Source organism: Myiozetetes cayanensis, unplaced genomic scaffold (assembly GCF_022539395.1).
Source record: "Myiozetetes cayanensis isolate MyiCay16 unplaced genomic scaffold, myiCay2020 scf18, whole genome shotgun sequence".
Lineage (NCBI taxonomy): Eukaryota > Metazoa > Chordata > Aves > Passeriformes > Tyrannidae > Myiozetetes > Myiozetetes cayanensis.
The window spans coordinates 12,094,939-12,118,133 of NW_026087389.1; the positions used below are offsets into that span (position 1 = coordinate 12,094,939).

At 42.4% G+C, this 23,195-nt stretch overlaps 1 protein-coding gene across 2 annotated transcripts; it reads right to left on the bottom strand.

Moving 5' to 3' along the window:
* Nucleotides 1–1,288: 1,288 nt before the first annotated feature.
* IP6K2 (inositol hexakisphosphate kinase 2) lies at nt 1,289–23,195 on the bottom strand. Of its 2 annotated transcripts, XM_050312847.1 has the most exons (6): nt 23,108–23,195; nt 8,234–8,521; nt 5,862–6,084; nt 4,968–5,143; nt 3,507–3,682; nt 1,289–2,073 (listed from the first exon to the last, which is right to left on the bottom strand). In XM_050312847.1, exons 2-6 carry the CDS (start codon nt 8,433–8,435, stop codon nt 1,576–1,578), a joined length of 1,275 nt encoding a protein of 424 aa, XP_050168804.1. In that variant the 5' UTR covers nt 8,436–8,521; nt 23,108–23,195; the 3' UTR covers nt 1,289–1,575. The 2 variants fall into 2 exon arrangements, with proteins under 2 accessions (XP_050168804.1, XP_050168803.1); XM_050312846.1 differs by lacking the exon at nt 23,108–23,195 and having other exon boundaries at nt 8,234–8,596.

Sequence of the window (23,195 nt, forward strand, 5' to 3'; positions counted from 1 at the left end):
CCCCTCCCCAAGGCTTTTTGCAGCCACTGCCTGGAGCAGCTCGAGGGGTGCTCAGAGGGCCTTGTCAGCCACATCAAGCGACTGGACACTCACCCAGCAGAAACAAAGGGCCTGTTCAGGCTGGACAAGCACATCTCCAGGGATAATAGCCCATGTGCTGGCATAAAATAGTGAGGTGACTGCAAGATGTAAAACTAGGTATTTAACACGGACATCAGTTTGTACCTGAACACTGTGAAACAAACAAACAAAAAACCAAAACAAAAAACCAAAACCAAAAGCCAACACACTCATGTTGTATAAGCAAAGGTAAAAAACCTCTTCAAAAGGTACAAAGGAGAGCCATCAGAGACTTTGATCAGGAGAACTTGATAGGACCTGCTGGGGAATATGAAACTGAAGCTGCAGGGCTACAGGCAACTGAAGAGGGTGACCTTCCAGCAGCAGCTCTGCAGCCTTCCTGTCACATCGAACCTCTCCTCAGCATGCCTACAGGCTAAGTATGGGCCAGGGAGATGATTCACCTCAGTCTTCTGCACAAACTGACTCGCTTATCCCAGGCATCTGTAACAAGAACATCCCCACACTTACCTCAGCACTTCCACACCCAGTTTTCTCCTGCACTATCATGACGACATAAAAGCTTCATAAGGGGAGAAGTCATTTATCTAAAGACAAATAAATATATGTTCCTTTTAAAATTTTGAGACAGTGGTTTAGAGTTACTCTGTTATTTCTCTTACTGCCCTCTCACTTTCTGATGCTTCCTTCCTGTGTGTCTGTCCCAGTTAAGATTTTAAGCTGTTTAGGATATCTTTCAGGTCCTGCAGCTCTGCCCCAGTCGCTGCCACTGCAGCTAATCCTGGACAAATTTTACATATTTGGCCTCAGGGTGGGTTAAAGACTGTCTATAGCTTTCCAGAAATAGGTTACACAGCATAAGATCTAGTTAGAAAAAAACCCAAAACAAGAAATAGGTTGTTGGAGAATTGAAGTGCAAGTTCTCACTTATCATTCCAGCTGGGAAGGACCTCCGGAGACCTCTAACAACCATTCAATCCTTCTGAACATGTTTACCTCGTCTCAGCCTCTCCTCCACCAAGGGCAGGTGATCCAAAAAACAGCCCTCTGCTGGACTTTCTCATCACTCTTGATGGGAGGCCCGGGATAGCCTTGCTTGTCCCACACAGTCATAAGTAAGCCTGGCTGTTCACATGCTGCTTTTGCATTACACCAGAGATCCGAGCTTCATCTCCTCCTCAGTCACCAGTAACAACAGAAGCATCACTTACAACGACCAAAAAGAATTTTATTGGAACATATACACACAGGGATAACAGAGGTATCTGAGTAATCAAATATGGAATGTTTAAGAAAGTTAAAATAAATAAGGATACCAAGTTTTGCCAGTGCTAGGTCCAGCACCAATGTAAGTAAATGCCCTCCAAACAAGTCTGACTCTGACAGGACCATCCCTGCAGAGCCTGTAAAGATTCCTACCACCAGAAAGTGGTCAATAATTTTGGAATACAAAGAGTCACAATAGTGCTTTCTACTGATGTGCATTCACACTGTTTATTCACTGCTTTCATCTCTTATTTCTTTAATAATATCTATTAAATTCTGAAGTCCAAAAACATAGCCCGTGTCTTGGCCCTCATGCACCACACTATCTTCTCCATAGTACTTGCAGGTTGTGTGGGCAAAGTCTATCATACGGACATCGACAGTACTGGCAGTTGGTTTGTAGGCATAGGCTCCCGCAGACTCATCTGAAGATTCCTCTGAAAGGTCCTCTAGGTCCTCTGGGTCCGAGTCAACAGCAACTTCCTGCCTTTCCTTTCCGTCATAAATGATCAGCAAGGAGCTCGAATAGAAGCGGTAAGACTCCTGTTTCTCTAGGACAGACTTGAGTTCAGTCAGTTTTTTAATAACAGACTCAAAGAGTTCCCTGCGCAGGTATTTGCCGTTATGAAAGAACTGGTAAAGTGCTTCTTTAAATCCTTGGACTGAGAGTTTTCTTCCGTGGTATTTATTCATGAACATCAGCTGGCCAGTGCCTGCCTGGTAGACCTGCATATACAAACACAAGAGAAAAGGAATAGTTTAAATTGCTGGTGATACTGACTCAAAGCCTTGAGGGGACAAAATTAAAACAAACAAACAAACAAAAAACCCACATGCTACATAAAGCTTTTACAGGATGACATACTACTCAGTAAAATTGCTCTTCCACAGTTACACAAACTGCTATCAACAGAACTTGGAGAACTGTGGAACTTGGAGGAAGTGGAAAATTCCTTCAGCTCAGATTGGAGCTTTTCCAGTAGGAATGTAAGAATGAGGACTTTAAATGAGATTAGGAAAGCTGTGGCCCAAATCTCCAAAGTCAAGCTACAAACTGTACCACTCATTCAGCTCATTACCTCCCTCTGCCCTAGGATGGTATCAACTGACTGCCAGCATGCTGGGATCTGAGTGACAGCAAACACTTCTACACAAAACTAAGCTGTGCCCCATAATCAACTGCATTTAAATAAATCCAAAGTGCTCCTGCAGGAAGATGCCTTCCTATAGGACAGTGGTCTATATACCCCATAGCTCAGCAATGCCTGAACATCTGGGTCAAGGACTGCAGGTGCTTCCAGAGTTCCTCTTTGTTTTCTAGCACAGGTCAATACTGGAAAGTGAACAATGAGCAGGCCCCGCTCAAATCCCAGCACACTGTGCTCAGAAATGCAGCTCCCACACTTTCATTTCTGCCTCGTGTTTTTCTCCCAAGTTAAACAGTGAGCTGAACACCACACAGGCCAACAGTCATGCAGTGGACCAAGTCCTAGCAAACACTGCTAGCATTCCTGGAATCTACTGGATGGGAGGAGAGAGGCTTCAGAAAAGCCTCGAACACAAACATGTTGTTTCCAATTTCTCATTCACATGTTGCTCTAGGAATACAGAAACAAGTAAACAAAAAAATTCAGGTGAAAGTCCATGTAACTGTCCCCTCATCTGGCCACGAGTCTTATCACATTGACCAAGCACTTCTCACTTGCACTTTGTAACAAGCAGACTTCAAGCAGTGAAAGATCTGTGGCTTTTCAAAGTCTATGAGACAGAACCGATTGCTTCTTACTATTCTAGCAAACTTTCACACACTTCATTCAAAATTCCCGTAGTGGCAGACCCTTCTTTAAACTGTTCCCTACGCTATTCTGAAACGTTAACAGAATCAGTTATTTTGTTGTGGCTTTAAACCGCTGATATTGCGCAGGAGAGCGTGTGCTCAGACTGCACTCGATGCAGAGCACAGGCTGCAGGTTGCTCCTGCAGATGCTGCCACCTCCAACTTACCAAGGATCCTCAAAAGCCTCACTCCCCTCTGTGAAGGAAATGGAGCACAGCACCTCAAGGGCCACAGCTCTCGGGATGAGGACATAAGCCAAAACCCCCACTAACAGAAATGAGTGCAAGCCTGTTGCCCCACACATGGCCAGTTTTGCCCTCACCTGCATGCCACAAACTCGCACCCCGATCACAGCCGACGTGCTCTGCTGGCACTTGCGGATCTGATTTGCCTTCTTCTCTTCCGACGCGTCGTCCCCGTGCTGCCGCGTCCCCATCTTAAGGTCCAACACGCACGGCACTTCGTATCGGGACGTCAGGTTTTCCAGCAAAATGAATTCTGATTAGTTAAGGAACAATCCTCACAACGAGGGACACACGTTTTAAAAACGTTATCACAGATTTTACAGGGTGCCAGTGTTAACTTTAGGCGTAGCCAAAACATGCCCAGTATAGCAGCCTATCAAAATTTGCAGTTACATAAACTCAGATATCCACCCTGCTTTACACCAGTTCCAGTTTTACTGGTCTTTAGAGAAGACTACTGAATTTCCACATTAAGTGAAAAGCAAAGTAATCAGGGCTATAAAGAAACATAACCTGGCAGCTGACTTTGAGTTATGCAGTGTTTGGTGTACAGCAAGAGAGTTTGTTTTTTGTGGGAAATGAAGATTTTGTGTGCTTCTGTTATCATTTGAAACTAGTGAGGCATTTTCACACTATCTCTAAAATACAGAAGTCAAAAACCACTTCAAAACATCTGTACTGAGATTGTTCCAAAGATATCACACATTTCTTAGGCAACTGAATAATCATCTACAGTGAAATGGTGACGTACCAGCCAGAAAATGCTTTCTGTTGAACAGTTTATTAGTCAGAGGTGTTTTAGTAATCCATTCACTGAAAGCCCTCATACATGATGAGGAATTTGTTTACCTAAGTATATAGATACTACTACTTTTGCAGGATGCAGCTGCATCCAAGCCTGCACACAGCAAGACCTTTTTCCATAGAGTGCTCAGGGTGGAGATGTTTGTCTACAGTTCCACAGCACAAAACCAGTGTGCTTCAGCTTTCATGGATTTAGTCACTGTTTTCCTTTCTCATGCTCCAATCCTACATGACACTTTATACCCAGCTTTTTTTTTTTACCAAAAAGGTTCACTAAAAAGAGGGTTCTAGTAGCAGAAAACTCCGGGCATTGGAATAGCTTCTATATTTAAGAAAATGCTAAAAAGAGAAAGAGGATACTAGTTTTTAAGATCATGTAAACAGCAATAAAATTGACAGAACTCTTCTTTGAAAGCTCTCCATAGAAAACTATTTTTGTGGAAAACCTCACACACAGTATGCTGTAAAACCTGTCCACTAACTAACCCACAAGTTGTAAATTTTAATTCAGTTATCTGAGTTTCCCAGCCTAGCTACTTTATCACATGCTGGAAAAGCCCATTTCTAGAAAGCACTGGCAATCCCTTCAGAGCCATCAAATAAATCACAGCTTCAGAGAGTCTCTCAGGACCACAGTTAAGCCTGCCCTGTACTTTTATCTGGTGTCTTCAAGAAATAAAAGGCAGAGCGCCCTACTCATTCCATTGTTATGAGGTATTTTCAGGAAAGGATACTGTATTGGTTTCGGTGTTTCGCGTTTTCCTTCATCCGCTGTAATTGTTGCTGGTGACATTTCATGCTCCAAGGATTATGGTGTTTAAACTGAGAACTGACATTTCCTTTTTTCTCTACAGTATAATACAAGACTTCAGATTTCTTCAGCCACTCAAATTCCTCCTCCAATTTGTGACTACAAAAACAGAACAAAGCAGCAAATTACAGGTCAAGTGGAAAAATAAGCCTTTGGAAGGGGTTGTCAGTGGATTTAACTTTACAAGCTGTTTCATTCACCTTCACTAACAGCTAGCAAAAGTTTTATTTTGCTCCCTGTGCAAATTACTTCTATGAAGTAATGCAAGAGGTAGTGATATGCTTTAAGGTTTATCCTTTGCTAAGGTCACTGTTTCTAGTGCAGCAATCACAGCTCACAGTTCACAGTGGGCACAATTAACAGAAATGAATGAGGGGGAAAATGTCACTAACAGGGCCAAAGCAGAATTCCTACAAAGGTATGCCATATATAGTAACACTGAGATATGCTTGGGGTTGATTGGGTTTTTTTACAGCTACTGTGCCTTTGCAGGTGGGTGGAAGTTTTTTTGTTTGGGGGCTCTCATTTTTTGTCCTTTCTGAAGCTTCAAAAATAACATTGGGAAACCTGTTTCAGCTGACCACCGCAGAAAAAAAATGAGAAGATTCAACATGCTACCAGTCTGAGGACATAGTAGTTTCACTACTGAACCTGTCTGCACTGAAGAGGTCGGGAAAAACAAAAGAAACAAGAGAAGAAATGAAAATGAAAGTGAAAGAGATCTGGAGAATTCTCTGAAATTCTGAAGACCAGAACTGGGCAGCAAAAAATGTTTTGCTTCAAGGCTCTGCATTCCAGTTCCCCTTGTCAAACTCACCTTTTCATTTTCTCCTCTTTCCTGTGCTGCCGGACCCATTCCTTAGATATCTTCTCATTTTCTAACAACATCGTTTTTTTGTTAGTCCATCTCAACAGCTTACTTTTGGGTTCACAGTCAGAGTTATCTAAGTTTTCTAAGTTATCGTGGTCCCCATTTAGTGGATATGCTATTAGACATAAGTTTCCATCTTCATCCTCTTCAAAGCTCACCGACACCACACCTGAAGAGAGAGGGGACCTGGACAGTTATGAACTGCTCAAGTGACAAGCAAGCCTTTTAGAACACGTTATTTTACACTAAGAATACAGCAACTTTATTCTTACCCTGGTCCTTAGTTTCTATCTTGCCACAGGCCAAACCTCATCTGCCAACCTAACAAATATCAAAAGAGCTAGACAAAAATGACACCTCACAAAAGACAATTTATCATATTGACAAAACAATGATACAGAAGGTCATTTTCTTTCTCTGAGGCAGTCAAGTAAGAATCAAATAATAACAGGACACAATTTCAATTATGAAAAATTTTTATTAATTTAAAAAAACTGACTGGTCTGATTCTAAGTGAGATGTAAAACATTTGTTAACATCTTGCAGTGAAAAGTGACCTGCACAAAAAAAACTTACACCAAAACCTTTTAAGTTTTGCATGACAGCAAAGCAAAAAGCACTTATCCAAACAATATCTGGTTACTAGATCCCCAGGGGAAAGGAAAGATGTGCAAGTAGACCAAAACAAGGAAAATGTCACATTACAACAGAAACTAATCCAAAAGCTTCCACTTAGAATCATCATGTTTAATTATACATTTTCTTCTCTTTTTTTTTTTTTGAATATATTTTATTGATACTGGTTATGCGGCAATCTTGTGAAATATGTAACAAAAATGCAATACAAAACAAATTTGTTTGTGGTACAGAAACATGGTGAACCTCGAAAGCATTTGTTTTCCTCACGCTCCCTCAGGAGTCTCTAGAGCACTGCACTGTGCTCTAAGGGTCTGAGTGGAGCGCTCTGACAGATGCACTGAGTGCTACATGAGCAAGTTTCGGGGGTTAATGGAGAAGCAGTATCAATTGTCTGGATTGGGTTTTATTTTGTTTTTCAGTCCTCTCTTTATTCTCAGATCAATCAGTCTGCACAGTTCTTGCAGCTCATCACTAGCTATGAGAGAGGACTCGGTGAGAGACTGGAACTTCGGAGCTGGGCAGGCAAGTCCCAGACCTACAGTGGCTGGAACAGGGAATGCAGAAGCTCTGACAGTCCTGCTGTCACAAAGGAAAGAACAATGGGGAAAAAGGGGGGCTTGGGGGGAGGGAGGGGGAGCCAGCTTAGCAAATGGTTTTGGCTTTTACACTGGAAAAAAATAACAGATAGGGACCAAGTGAGACCCCTAAATCCCTCCCCCCACTTTCCACAAAGCCACATACACTAGTACAATTGTTCTATTACATTTTCAGAAGTATCATTCAAAGACCATATTTTCTTGCAGTCCAACAGAACTTGTAATTAGACATGTCAAAAAGTCTCTGTAAGTGAGTAGGGAGTATTAACTCTGAAACATCTCTGAAGTCTTCCACCACTTTCACAAACAGTATGCAAAACTTAATCATCATTATGGTTGTTAAAATCAATGTGCTTTAAAAAGCAACTCCATTTTAAAAAGTGCTTCAGACATATTATTTATTAATCATCAGGCAGCAGTTGATGAAGTAGGAAAGAGAAAGAGTGTTCCTGTTAACTATTGCAATTCTTAGGAGAACTGGAATTTCCACTCCTACATAACTTCTGACTCAGCCTCATCACGGCTACTTGATCCTTGCCTACCTAAATGCCATGAATTTTCATTTCCTTAGTGGTAGAAACAATATTCCAAGTATTCAATAAGGCACCTTACTGACACGTATTTAGTGCAATCAAAATGAAAGTCAGAGGAGAAATAATAAAAAAAAAGAGACCACAACTAAGCTTACACAAAACACTGCCATCCAATCTTATCAAATCCCCTGAAAACAAACATTAAACAAGTGGGGAAAAAAAATTTTAGAAATCCATACAAAAAAAGCAGCAGATAGATACTGAAACCATTCTCAAGCTGTGAGCTACTTACCTGTGCCTAAGGGAGATATATGGGCTATCACCAGCAGAGTTGCTCTACTCTAATGCTGTTAGTCAGCATAAACACCAACTTGGCAAGCATTTCCACCCTGCATCTCCACAGCCTGCCTCAGACAACACCAAAATACATGAAAAGAAACCCCTAAAATCTCCTCCATACAGAAGAGATTTCAGAGACAACAGAGAGCACAGCACACTTGCATTCACAGCAACAAAAAGCCCAACCCCATTCAAAGGTTTGGTGACTTACCCTCATATTGTGGAGTGAATTTACGCATTTCTGTAGGGAGAGTCTCATAGAACTGGTGTTCCCTCTGAATAAGGGGTTTACAGATTGTCTTGTCATTAAACCGGAGGACACAGGAGTGTCCTCCAACCTGGTGGACAAAAGGCTCCAGCAGGACTCCCTTGGAATAGTGCTCCACTTCCATGGCTCCGAAGGCTGGGCTCATCCTTGTAGCACATTAGATGGAAGGCGGCGACAGCGGTGAGGGCAGCTGGGCGGTGAGGGCAGCTGTGTCTGGCTGGCTCGATTGTTCTGCGGGACAAACACACAGCGGTGAGGGCGGCTGTGCCCGGCTGGCTTTGCCGGCTCTGTGGGACAGACACACAGAGCGGTGAGGGCAGCCGTGCCCGGCTGGCTTTGCCGGCTCTGTGGGACAGACACACAGAGCGGTGAGGGCGGCTGTGCCCGGCTGGCTTTGCCGGCTCTGTGGGACAGACACAGCCCTCACACGAGGCCGGGACGCGCCGCTCGCGCTGCGCACGGGCCGACTGAGGGCGCGCGGCGGGCGCCGCCGGCCAGGTTCGCGCGGACACGCCCCCCGCGCGCCGCCACCAATGGGAGGCCGCGCGAGGCGCGCGCGGGGAGGGGCGGGGCCGCGGCTCCTTAAAGGGAAAGCCACCCAGCGATCCCAACCGCCCGGCCGGGGATTAACACCGAACGCACAGTTCCTGCCGCCCAAATTCTCACAGCAGCCAGCCCAGGCTCTCATTTCACCCGTTTATTCACACCAACATGGCAAAGGCCGAAAATATTACACGGATGCAAACTCTCCAGAGGAACACCGTAACGCTAATATGCCGTTTCCCAGGAATTTATTTTTGCGTGCATCCAGCAGAAGGCAGCGCTCCGTGCCAGCTGCATCCCAATGATCTGTACTGTACCCTGTCACTGCACGCTGGTCAGCCCTGGCCTGCCGCCAGCGTCACGCAACCTGCACTTCAATAGCAATTAAAGGAGCGAGGCTGAAAAACAAAACATGACTGTCCTGGTCTCTGCCTTCCAGTAAATTTTTAAGTCGAGTTACTCTAATTTTAGACCAAGGCTTTAATCATTAACCCTCTGCAGCTAAAAACAACCTCATACTTATTTTGCCTGAAGATCATTACACGAACAATAATGCACTTAGTTCAAAGAGACTACAAAGTGTTCTAGGTCACAGGTCTATTTTTATTTGTCCTCCTTAGATATTTAACAGCTTTACATTAACTGGAAAAGCAGAGACCTGCGGGCTTAGAGCAGCGGTGCTACCAGAACCACAGATGCCCACAGCATGCCCTGGACATAAGAGCATTAATTGAATTAAACAACTAAACTGCTTTAAGAAACAACAGGTCGATCAAGTGAATGAACTCCAGCTCCTGGAATGTTTACCTGCACCTAAGGATAACAGGTCAATAAGAGTTGAGTGTGTTTTCGTTGCTGGTTTTTGGTTGTTTGCCTTCCTCCCGCCCCCCCACTGCACACACCAGTCAGGGTTTTTATCTCCTTTTTTCCAAGCACCTTATTTGACTAAACGTTATCAGTTTCTTTTAAAAACAAACAAACATACAGAAAACAAAACTCAGACCAGCTCTGCAAGAGAATGAATGTAAAATTTAATCTGGAAAAGTGTTTCCCAGAAAAACAGTACTCTCTTCTGATACTCTATATTTTAAGATTAGAGCAAGATCAGTAAAGTTTCGCTTTTTCTTTGTACTACTTTGAATTTCCTAATAATTTTTTATTAGGAAGCTACTGCACCACAAGCCAATCTTCTCACCTCCCTCAACACCAACAACTTGACAACCCAGAAACACAAAGGTAAAAAACCCCTCAGGTTCCACCCCAGAAAGCCACTTCCAAACCCCTATTTAACTGCACGAAGCTGAGCAACCCTGAAGCACCCAGGCAGTGTGGAAAAGCCAAGTGCCTTGGCCTTGACTGACACTGTCAGTGCTCTGGAGGCACAGATTTGCTCGATGGCTCCCCACAGTACCACCCCTCCGTGCAGAGCCACAGGCTCCTCCTGCAAGGCTCCACTGCAAGTTGAGTTTACCAGTCTGTGTAACACTTGGAGCCTGGACCACACACACCTAACAAGCCGCATGAGCTCCTCAGTAAGCCCTGACTGAGTGGCTTCCATTTTCTATTACAAAAATTTTAAGCATCAGTCTGTGTTTGTGTAATGCACCAGTAATTTTACAACTCTTTTTCATTAGCATTTTCTAGAGCCAACAATGCCTCCAGTCTTCTGGAATTTCCCAGGGAGAGCCAGAAGTGTGCCAGGTTTCATTGGAGGCATGGAAACACACGTACACGATCTCACAGTGCCAGAGCTTTACACTGGTATGGCCACTTTTAGCAGCCTCACAGAACATCAACAGTACAAGACCACTCTTCCCAAGACAGCATTACCACTCCGTGGCCATCTTCCTAATTACCCTGATGTACAGACACTGATTTCCAGCTGCAGCAATTCAAACTGAGAAAGTACCTTGCAACATCCCTTAACCTCCAACATCTAGTTTGCCCCACTCCCTTTGCATCAGAGTTGCATCAGGAGCAAAGCCTTGAAGATGTTTACGCCTCAGAAATAACTCTATCAAAAATCACCTCCAACACAGGCAATGTACAACACCTTGCTTACCCAACACATCTTCAGGGAGCTCATTAGTAGCAGCTCAACTTGTTTGCTTTAATGTATGCCCAAGTGGTCTGGACAACACTTGTACTGGATCACGACATTCAGTTGGCAGTGAAATTGCCGAGCACAGTATTGCTCAGGACTACTTGTGCTACTTAGCCTTTTCCTGGAAAATTGAGATCTGGCAGCACATCACAAAGTGTAATTTCCCATTCGAGGAATAACAAAGCAAATTTTTTTATTGCTCTGATATTATAGAAATATGAGTTATGGAATATTTAGACAGGGTTGGGTTTGGTTGTTTTTTTGTTTTGTTGGGGCATTTTTTGAGAGAGAAAGGCTAGAAACATCTATACATAGTCACCCTGTACCCTGTCTGCACTACCACAAACAAATGTGAACCTACCAGACAATAAAGGGGGAAGCTCACACAAGTAAAGGTGAGTTTACTGTGCCTGTATTAGTAAGCTCTGCTTCTGCTTTTATCTTTCAAAGCCACAATACAACTCCCACATGTTCCGTTTCTACGACAAGATTTCTGTAGTATGAATCCCTGCTGAAAAAGCTCTATTAATAAAGCTCTGCAGTACAAACTGTGTGCAAGGCACTGCTGAGCTGAGCGTCAGCAAGGAGTTCCTTGCTGTACACCCCTTAACCGAGCTCCATGATTATGCAAAGCAATTTACTGCCTTCTTATAAACCTAACACATGTACATGATCTGAACAGAACAACAACAGTGCTCAACAAGGCAGCAGCAAGCCCACACGATCTTTTCCACAAGTTAGATTTCAATGAGGCTTTAGTTTTCACTTCGAACAATTAATATATTTTAGCCTTTCAAGATAAGCACTGTTTACCTAATAAATTGTTCCGTTTCACCTAATGAAATTCTTCTTGCTTGCAAAAAGATTTGGAGCAAGCTGTTAAGGTTTTTTTCTGCTGCGTGCTGTAACATTACCACTACAAACAATTGGGATTTGTTTGTCATTTTGGCTCTCCTCAATATTTGGAATCTTGCCATCCAGATTAACAACAGGACCTGGAGCACAACTGTAATGCCCATCAGAAATACTTTGTACTGTTTCATTTATAAATATCTTAATTCCATAAACAGCCTCACAGTATGCCAAATTGATTTCACTTCCTTAGAAATAAAAGCTTTGACCTAAGACCAAGAGCTTCCAGTGGCATTGACGCTGACCAGCACAAGCACAATGCAGTTTTTCACTGCCTTTCCTCTGATTCTACACCCGGTTTGTTCTAAATGCTCTTTGGGTAAGAAAGAGCCCAGAACAGCTGTTTTTAGGCAATCTTCCTAGATACCAAAGGCAGACTCAGAGTACCCTGCCCTTTTCCTCCTGTGTGCTTTTAAGTGCCTTTGGCTAAGAGCTTCTGTTCAAAGGACACATCAGCCAAAAAAGGCAAATTTACTAATCCTTCATGAGTCAACAATTTTAAGAGAAAAATCTGACATAACTCAAAGGAAGCAAACAAAAATGTCTCTACACATTAATATTAGCTTGAGAAATGTCATTCTTACAGTAAGCAGCAAAAGATGTTTAAAAGCCAAACCTGCAAACCAGAAGTGACACAGATAGACATCTTATTCTCATCACATGTGACAATGACCACTGAGAGAATACCGCAGTGAACTCATGTTTTCAGACTCCTAACATCAATCCCAGGTGACGGCATTCTTTGGAAGGTATTTCATGTCATTACAGATCCTCAACTTAAGTCCCACATGTAATTGTATTAATGAACACATCCTCTGGAGAGCACAGCTCTCAATTAAGCAGCAGCTCCTTCCTTCATAACAATCTCAAAATTAACACCTCTTCCAGAAACTTCATAATAGCAGAACCACTGATGCAGAGCTGCCCTTCTAGCCAACCTGTTAAAACTGGTTTCTCTCTAGTGCAGACTTTTGATTTTGAGTGGTCAGTATCTGCAACTCCAAACAGCCATAAATCAGCTTTGCAGTGACAGAAATAGCAAGGCAGCAAAGCTTTCTGCCTGTCCTTTATTCTCAGTTCACTGGACAGTGCAAAGAGGAAGCTGACAGGGTAGAGACTGCAGAGCAGAGCTGCTGCAGGGTGCTGTAACCCTGCTGAACCAGACAAAGCAAAGCCCCTTCCTGACGCTCCAAGGAAACAGAGGATTGGCACAGTCAGCCAACAGGAGAGAAAGACTACCAGTGATCCATTAGAGCAACCAAAGAGAAAGCTGCCTCAACCCACAGAACATTCAGGAAGAAACAGCATCAGCTGAAAAAGGACAGAGGAAGATGCAAGCATCAAGGTGGAAAACATATGGTGCGTTTTAGAGAGCCCACCCACCACCTGTTAGATGAACAAAACTGAGAAGGTACCTCAGGTCTGAGTTAGTAAGTCATCACAACGCTCAAAGATAACAACCCTTCAAGGACTGAAGCAGGAAAACACACTTTAAGAACCTACAATACACCTATCAAACAGGAATTTTATAAATCCTCATATGACAGAACTACACGTCCCATTACTAATAATGTGTTATTTTACAAACAGCAAGGTACATTCCTTGAATCAAAAAAAGCAGAGGATGCATCATCAAAATATTAAAAGCATTAGGTAGTTAAGTGTGCTCAGGGTCTAAGTTCTTGCACAGTTTGTGATTAATTTTGATGAAAATCAATGCCATTCCTCTGCACAAAGAACTATTTTATTAGCAAATTTTCCCAGTCTAACACTGTTAAGGAGTTGCTGCTAACATTCACTTTAGCTACTGCTTGGCTCAGGAACTGAAGTTACTCTGGTGTGCTCTGTTTCAGAAGTTCTTAAAATTAGAATGGTGATATTCATATCCTCTGGTGCCCACTCAGCTGCTGTGGAACAGTATCAGAAATACAAAATTACATTTTGAAGATGACCTGCATAAGATTAGAGAGCAAACCCTGTACAATAGATGATTTTAACTCTTAACAGAAAAAAAGACCTCTGCATGCATTTATCACAACTGTTTTAATTGATTCCTAATTTTAAGGATGCATTATACCTCTAAATATAATGCAAGTCCCACACTGAGATGCCTTTTGAAGCCTTTTCCATCTACAACAGTAGTAATATAACTAAGCAATAAATAATATAGTTTCTAACTTTTTAACTCGTTAGGACAGAGATGCAGAGCTCATGTAATAATGTGCTTGTATGAATCCTGGTTTTGGAAAAGTCTGAAGAGAAGCCTTAAATTCTGCCTGATTACAGAAAGCAAACACTTATTCTGATAACTAATTTTGAGGAAAAAGGTTATCTTCAGCTGAAGAGTGTGCTAACATTGTTGAGTCTCTGACTTTTTTTAGCTATCAACAAAAAACTGGCCCCTAAACAGCAAGTAATTAAAATTCAATACAGCAGACTTTGTAGCCTTCAGTGTCGTGGGGGGAAGAGGAGCAGTGTCACAGCATCAAGGGAGAGGAAAGACTAAAGTTTTTCTTTAAAATTATGACTAGAGGGGACAAAAAAAATCTTTTTTTCATTAAGTATAACTTTGAACCAAGTGGTTGTGATGAAAAAAGGATGCTGAGCTGTAACTTTCTACGCAAGTCAAGGTTATTTAAGCTCTTCTGCAGCAAATCAATCAAAGTAATGATCATTAAGTTACCTTTACGTGACTTGTACTCAGAGATGAGTAAGCATGACGTTTTGAAAAAACACTCAAAAGAACACTTGCAAACCCAAGAGTAAGACACCAGTTCCTTCATGCCCACATACTGGGGCTATGTGTGCATTCTCTTTCCAATCAGGAATACTTTTGCTGTAGCCCTTAGAGGTAAATCACACTGGGATTCAGGCACTGTAGTGGCACGTCTGTCATAACCACCTACAGACACAAAAAGCCAAGAAAGCATATTCTTCATGTTGAATGTAGGGTGATTGGGCTAAACCAACAAAATAAGCCACCTGATTGTTAAAAATGCTGATATAATGTAATTTTCTCTTTATTTTTTTAATTTATCTTTACTAAATGGCAAGTGATTGCAGCAGCACGTTGCTGTGGTGAAGAAAAATTAAGTAATTTCTCCATAAATAAGGGAAAAAAATTCCTTGAATTCTTTATTTAATCACATAAAACAGACTGAATCTAGAAACCCAGAATTATACATGAAGTCATGCACAAAGTTTCTACAAAACATGTTTGCAAAACCCTTTTGGAACATGGCTCAGCTAACTCAATAGCAGTCTTGGCCCATCAAGGTAGAAAGCTAATCCTATTTTTAACATCAGACTGTGAACAAAAGATTCCCACCAAGAAAGAATGAGTTTTGCCATTTTCAAACTGAAGAAAAATATCCTGAAATGCCCTTGGTTCTTCTGAGGATGTCAGGTATGTCACACCTAAGGGTACCAGATGATCTTCTCCTCTGAAAGGAGAGGGACAGTCCAACACTGGCTACAATGGCCAGGTTAAGACATCTCTTTGCACCTGTACATTTAACACCACAGCTGCAGCAGAGCCACCTCCTAGACCAAAAAGACTCAATTTGAATACAACCTTAGCAGGCATAACTAATTATGAAACTTAAGGCATAACACATTAAGGGAGCAAACTATAAACAAAACAATCTGAAGTTGCATAACTATCATTACTACTCCTCACGCACAATCATTATCCCTATCTTCCTTAAACCAGGTCTACATTATTAGGAGAAACCCAGTTTTCCTTTTGTCTAGGACAAGGCAAGGCAAGCCACCAAGGTGATCTCCCAAAACTTCCTCTTTGTTAACAGAAGAAGGCACAGCAGCCCCTCACTGCCATTTCCTAAACCTTAGCAAGGAGGTTAAATGCTCGCTATAACCAATATTTCAACATCCAAAAAGGCAGCAGCTTTCAGCTTTCCCTACACCATTTGTAATCTGTAAGCTTAACACCTACATACACGAAGTTCTGGAGAAATGCCAGTTTTACCTCTCAAGTAAAGCTATTTTATCTCCCTGGAACTAAAATAAAGCCAAGTTACAAGTTACTAAACATACTCAGCCAGAAAAGAGCATGCAATTCTGACCCATGCACTTTTTCAGGGATTGTGTAATTTAAGAACTAGCCTCTTTTCCAAGCAAAAATGCTATGGAAACTAAGAAACCTGAACCACCAAAACTAAACCACTTAAACTTCCTATTTAGAAACTGATCCATCTTAAAACAGTATTCTGGCATCACTGGCTAAAAACATCAGTTGCTATGAAAAGACAATACTGCCCTTTGTCATGGAGAAAAAATAGCCTTCAGCCTTTAATCTTCTGAAAATATGAAAGCAAGAGCTAAATTGTGTGGATTACACATGAAAGTATTATTCAAGACACCAACACCCTCAGAAATTCCAGCACGGAGATTAAAATAAATCCAAGGCTATGCCTTTCTCATTATCATGAATTTAGCAGTCTGGGAACTGTATTTCCAGCCACTCAATAAAAGAACACGGAATCTTTGTGACTGGCCCTTCAGTTGTGACCCATTTGCCACATATGATAAGCTGCTCAAGAAGACAAGTGTCAGGTCCCTTTCAAAGTTCACATTCACTTAACTACATAAAGATTTTCCCTCTGACTATTTCCTTCAGAAATCCCAACCCCAAATACTTTTTATGCCATAAGAACTAGGGGTTCAAAGGACAAGATTGTTAAATTTAAGTTTTGATGCCTAAACCCCACAATCCAAGCTAACTCCTTGAGCAAAAACTTCCACAGGAAAGCACAACAAGGATCATCCATAAATAAGCTATTACAGGAAGAATGGTGCCCACAATGCAGTAACGTATTTTATGCATCCCATTTATGTATATATTCATCTATACCATCAATATAACTCAAATGAAGTTTAGTCCCTTTATGAAGAAAAACAGTTGAAAAGTAGCCCAGGAGGAGATACAGTCAGATTTGAAATGCCCATCCACAATTTTATCTGTAATTCTTCAAGTGTTGGTTCCAAGACTACTTCTGATGATTGTGATAAATGGAATTTTTGCTCCAGAACACCTCAAGTTAATGAGATGCATTTAACTTTTAAAATCGTATTTATGTTTCAAAACATCTCAAACTACTGAAAACATCTCAAATCAGACAACACAGTACAGATTTGCATCTTAAAGGGAACAGTTTATATGATTCAGTGACCTCTATATGCTCCTTCCCTAAAGAGTTGAATGTGACTGGGTCCTAAGGCCTTAAAACACAACACCCTGCAGGGTTGACAGAGCAATTATAGAATTGCAAATGCAGAAGATACAACAGAATAATTTCAATGTGCTTCTTGCTCAACCGCAGCAGATTGGACAAGAGCAAGTAAGGACAGGAGAGGAGTCTTACATGACAGACTCTCAGGTGGCACAACAAAACCAAGGGAAAAAATTGTAACCATTTCCCCTGGTAAATGCAACTCATTTTAAGAAGTTTCCTCCTAGTAGAAGGGACAAGAACCTTTTGTACAAGCACACCTGCACAGTACTTCAAAAATGCTCAAAAAAAATTATGTACGTATTTAATGTTTCATCGTTGAGTGATCTCATAGAACACCATCTGGGGCCAATTACAGGCTCACCATAATAATCATTGCCAAAGAATTAATCCATTTTAATCCCATACAGTTTACATATTCAAACAGCAGTACAAAACCACTTGGAAAAAAAAATCTTATCAATTTCAGTAACCTAGAAAAGGAAGCTTCAGCAGCAGCCTGGCTATACTGCTCTCATCCCTGCTGCAGCTGACAAACACAACGATGCACAGGAGCGAGCTGGTTTTATTAACCTGGGCAATGGGACACAGCTATGGTACATCTTATTCCCTTAAAAATATCTGTTGCTTTACTGGAGTTTTTAGACCAGCCAGCAAGTGTGCACTTCACGACCATCTTCAAAGAGAGACCATCGCTCACCAAAAAGGGAACGCTCAGACAGGATGACTGCCAAAAACCTATTTTCTCTTCAAATATCTGCAACATAGCACCACCATTTGCACTGTGCTCATGTTCCAAGTCTGCATTTCCAAAAATCAGCACAGTGCCAGGGGAGAAAAATACTTCAAGAAGTCAAGCTTATGAAAAAATAATTTTATTTTTTTGGAATGCAAACTTTGTGCATAGTGATGTTAAATAATTTTTTGCACTTTAAAACACAATCATCATTCAGCACTTAGATTTAAAAAAGTGAAAGATTTTGTTTAAACACAACAACTTGAATAAGATGGTCATCCTTTCATCACACAACTCACTGCAGCTCCATCAGCATTTACTTCATCTTCTTGTTGAGAGACCACTCATTTTCTCAAATTCTGAAATGATTCTCCCAACCCTTTTGTTGCTTCCCTATCTAGAACTGTGCTCTCAACACTCTCAGATGTCTCTTCAGAAAACTGACTGGTGCCATTAAGCCAGAACCAATTTTCCTAAGATAGCTTGAACAGATTCCCAGTTACAATGATAGTTAAGTTAGTATGAGCACACGTACTCATCAATTTAACCTCTTATCTCCTCTTAAATTGAATCAACCTTCTGAAAGCACCAACACCTCAGAGAGATCAAGATGATGCCTAATCATGTCAGCAGTTTGTCATTTTTATAACAAGGAACCTCATTAATCTAATTGATGTCATAATGATAAAAAAAAAATCAATTGTCATCACACTGCCTCCATATACCCAAAACAAAGGCAAATAAATCACTGTTCTTCTGGAAAAAAGATACAAAAAATGAAAGAAGCAAATGTTAAAAGAAAAGAGGTCATCTTCAATAAGCATGAAATTAAGCAGCACCCAAAATTCCTGATAAGGTTTCAGGCACTGTAGAAAATTTCTGCATCACAGCACTGCACAGCTATTTGGGTATGCTAAAAGCCCTCTGCACTTCAAGAAAATAAAATCATTTTGCTGTGCTCATCCTAATGCAGACTTTGGCATAAACCCCCAAACCCTTGCTTCTTCTGTGATTTTCTGATGAAAAATTGCCTCAATAATTTTATCGTCTGTCCTTGAGCCTGTTTAAGTCTCAACACCCTGGGGCACTATTAACCAGCTTCAGCAAGTCATCCAAATGATTTTTTTTTTCCAGTTCCTTCCAACCTTTTGGATGTCAACAGAGCAGGACAGAAGAGAAGCAGGCAGGAACCAAGAGAGGCAGTACAGCTGAATGGCTACTGTGTGAATTCAGGACCTCCCCGTTCTGTTTGGGCTATTAACTGGCTGATGAGCACCTGCACAGCTCCAAACCAGGCACAGCCTGTGCCGTCTCTTGCCCTACCATCCATCGTGGCACGCACACAAAGTTTGCCTTCGTAAAGCAAAACTCTCAGTGGTCAAAACCATTTCATTCAAAGCTTTCTTTTTCCAGTAAAACAATGCAAAACTGGGATCTAACTGGTTCCAGCCATCTCCAAGAGACAATCCTCCACTTGCACAGGCAATCCAGACACAGGGTCAAAGGCTGCAGGTTAAGTATCTGATAACAGTAGAGTGGTACGTTCTGTACCTATTATGAAGATTATCATTATTTTATTCTAAACACAGCCTGTCTTTCAGAGAACAGTCAGGACTTCAAAGACTCTGCTACACAAGCCAAGAATTTGCAGAACATTTCAGATTTCAAGCTCCTAAACACCCAATTAAACACAAGCAATGTTGGACCTTCATTTGAACAAACAATTTTGCTTCCATGATGCCTTCCAGTACTTCAGACTTCGCAGAAGGAGAAATTTCTAGTTACTTACAGCACGATACAATGTCATACAGTTTTTTGCAGAAAGGGGGGGAAGGAATTATTTTGAAATTAAACAGTTACTAAGAAAGGCCCAAAATTACCATTCTAATGAGACATTTTTAACAAAAGTTACAAAAAACACACATCTGCAGCTATACCTCAATGCTCTTAAACTGTAACCTCTTAGTATTTCTAAACTACCCCTACATTGTTTCAAAGATGCAGTAACCTTGGGCAAGACAGAAAGCCAGATCAAAAGAATTAGCAAGAGGAAAAATCCTCTCCCCGCAATGGAAAATTTTCATCTCTTCAAGCAAGGCAGAGATGCTCAGCCGGACCTGCGTTGCCTGGAGACCAACCGCAGCTTCTTGCCAACAGGGACGAGCTCAGCATCAGCAAATTCAACAGCTGATAAGTGGATGAGCTGAATGAGAGGCGGCAAGTTTTTTCCACACATCAGTGTAAAAACCTGACAGCTTTCAGATAATGGTTCTAGCCCATGCTCACTAGAAAAACAAGAATTACTGTGAATGTAAAATGTCAGCTTAAGAAAGCTTCAATCTCCATCATACTTGGCTCTTATCCCCACACGCAGTAAAGAGCACATCCAAGTTAAAATTTTTAGCTGCACCTCAATTTCTGTCCTCTCCATCTTTTGATGGAGTATCTGAACTTTTGGAATATGTTCTACCCATTAAATGAGTTCTCAGTCGAAGCACTGGTGCAGAAATATTAAGAAAACCAGTGAACTACATCAAAAAAGAAGAAGCTACAACTCAGATTAGCATTAAAAGCCACATCAAAACTTGTTTCACTTCAAAACCCAGCCTTTGCCCCCAGCCTTTCTCACCTAAACTGCAGCTCCCCAGGCGAGCCAGCATCATACGTGTTACAGAGGAGAGACTTGTTTTGCCTATTCTGGATCTGGACCTCAGATCCCAGCCTCAGGCAGGCAGGGAAAGGCTGCAGAAGCAGCACTCTTGACCTTTTAAAGAAACACCTCAGCTGCCTCCCAATTTCCAAACCATCAGATAAGAATCGTTGGAAAGAACTGATATTTAATACCAGTTACTCCAGAATTTCCCCGGACCTTATCTAATTCAACTCACTGAACATATTCAGACAGTAAAGAATTAAGAGATTTTAAAGAATGACTTCTATTTAATTTATCCCTTCTGATAAATTCCACGAGTGAAGTAGGTCTTCTACTACCGACCTGACAGCACACACTTCCTTGCCTCCACCTATGCCAAAAAGAAAAAGGGCAGACATTTGTGTGTCACCACTACTGACAGACTAAGACGCTCTCAGTGCGTCGAGGTTTGCACCCTTTCCCTACCCCTCCAAAGAAAAAACATCCCCAAAATAGCCTCACACTCCCCAGCTGACCCGAGAACTAATGAAGTACCACCATGCCAGTGACCTGGATGGAAGCCCATCCACTGACAGGCACCAAAGAGGCTCGCTCTTTAACATCTTTTCTCATCCTGGTTTTTCCCAACATTATGCCTAACAAACCTAAAGTCCCCCTTGCAAGCAACTGGTAGGGAAAGAATTTCTGAGAGCACAAAGCCCAGCATTCATATGACTGACCACCATCCAGTTTTCCAGCTGCTTCCCAAACTACCACACCACAGGATTATGACAGCTCTGATCCACCTTTCCCCAAGAAGAAACAGCAACAGCTTACATCGCATCTATGACTTGTCCACCACAGACAAGATAACAGACTTTTATTTCAGAAAGGTATAAATTTCAAAGACAGCAAAGGCAGAAAAATGGCTTTTCAATTAAACAAATACAAATTTATGAAAAGCTACATGGACAAGTTTAAGGTTTGAAATTTTTTTACAAACATGTACACAAGTGACTGTAATCCTTCCCACAGCCCTTAACCAGGAGACACTTCTGAGCACTTAAAGCTACTCTTTTTTGAAGAAACTTCCCTGAATTCTGGCACTTAAATCATTACATTCTTCCTCATTCACTAATATACTTTAATTTAAAAAAATCTCAAACAATCTTGAAGATGCCAAATCAGCGAGATGTAAACAAATCAATCAGTCTCTTTTTAAAACACACATGTTTATGTGTGGACGCACGTGTACATAAACCCAGTTTCCGTTCCCCAATGTTATTGTTAAGTCCTGAAAAAACACAAGTGAATTTCAACTTAAAGACAATTTTATAACTAGTTTTTATCTTATACAGGCTTTTATGATTCTCTAAGAAAAATTAAGAGCAAAGATGCCAATTCTTGGCCAAAAGTACCCTGACTTTGTTACTCTCAAGTGTCAAATTTGAATTGTTCTACTCTCACTTCAGTGTTACATGTTGAGTAATGACCAGTAATGACATCACTTGAGTGAAAAGTTAAAGCAAACATTAATATTCCAGAACTAAATACTGAAGTAAAATTCTAATAATAATATTTGACACACAACTGTCCCTTTACATGTTCACGAGTCTAAAAAAGCACATGGGCATTGGATGAATTTCTAAAACACCTGAGTATATGGGACAACTAAGGCACTGTATTAAAAGACAAAAAAGAAAAAAATACAGCCTCGAAGTGGAGGGCGATTAAATTCCAGCACGTATCAGGAAAGATATCAGTGTTAAACACGCGTACTTTTCACAGTGGAATTAAGGCCAAGGACATATCAGGGTGTAACTACCAAGAGGCTGTTATTCCATCAACAACGATAACATTTATTTTCCTAAACTGGATGCCTATTTCCAAAGTCTCAACCGTAAGTGTTTTTGTTTAAACGCCTGCAGGTCCTAAGCCACGTTAACAAGCCATTATAAAACCGTGATGCTCGCACCGGTTCCTAACAAGCCATCACCCAGCACTCCCATTTCACAAGGGAAAAGGGTACCCGCGAGCAGCACGTCCACTTATGCAACGCACCCCGCAGCACCCGCTTTTCATTGTGAGCTATTTCCGAGAGCGAACCACGGCGGTCGGAGCCGCAGCACCCCCATCACCCGGGCAGAACGGGCAGACAACGTCCTGCGATTCAAGGAACGGCTGAGCAAGGGGCGACCGCCAGCCCGGGCTGGGCAGACGCCAGCGATGCAAGGCACACACAAGCGATGCGAGCGCGGCCCCCCCGCGCCGGGCCCGGCCCGGCCCCCGCCCCGCGACCCCGCGGGGGGCGCAGGAAGCGCCGTGAGGACGAGGATGCTCCGCCAGCGCCGCCACCGCCATCCCCCGACCCGCATCCCCGGGGTGACGCCGGGACAGAGCCCCCATTTCCCACCCCCAGAGCCCGGCAATGCCCCGAGGGCACCGCCGACCATCCCTGCCGGGCAGCCGCCCTCCCTCGCCTCCGCCGGGCCGGGCACCGACCTGCGGGCGGGCGGGGCTGCGTCCTGCACAGGAGGCCCCCCGGCCGCCCCCTCACAACTACTGCCGGGGGGTTATAGAGGGGGGGAAAGCAGCATCAAGGTGCGGGGGAGCGCGGGGAGCGGGGCGCGCCCGTTACCTGGAGCGGGGCCGGCGCCGGCGGCGGCCTCAGCGCTTTTGTTCCTCAGACGTCAAGATGGCGGCGCGGCGCGTGGCCGGCCCTCCCC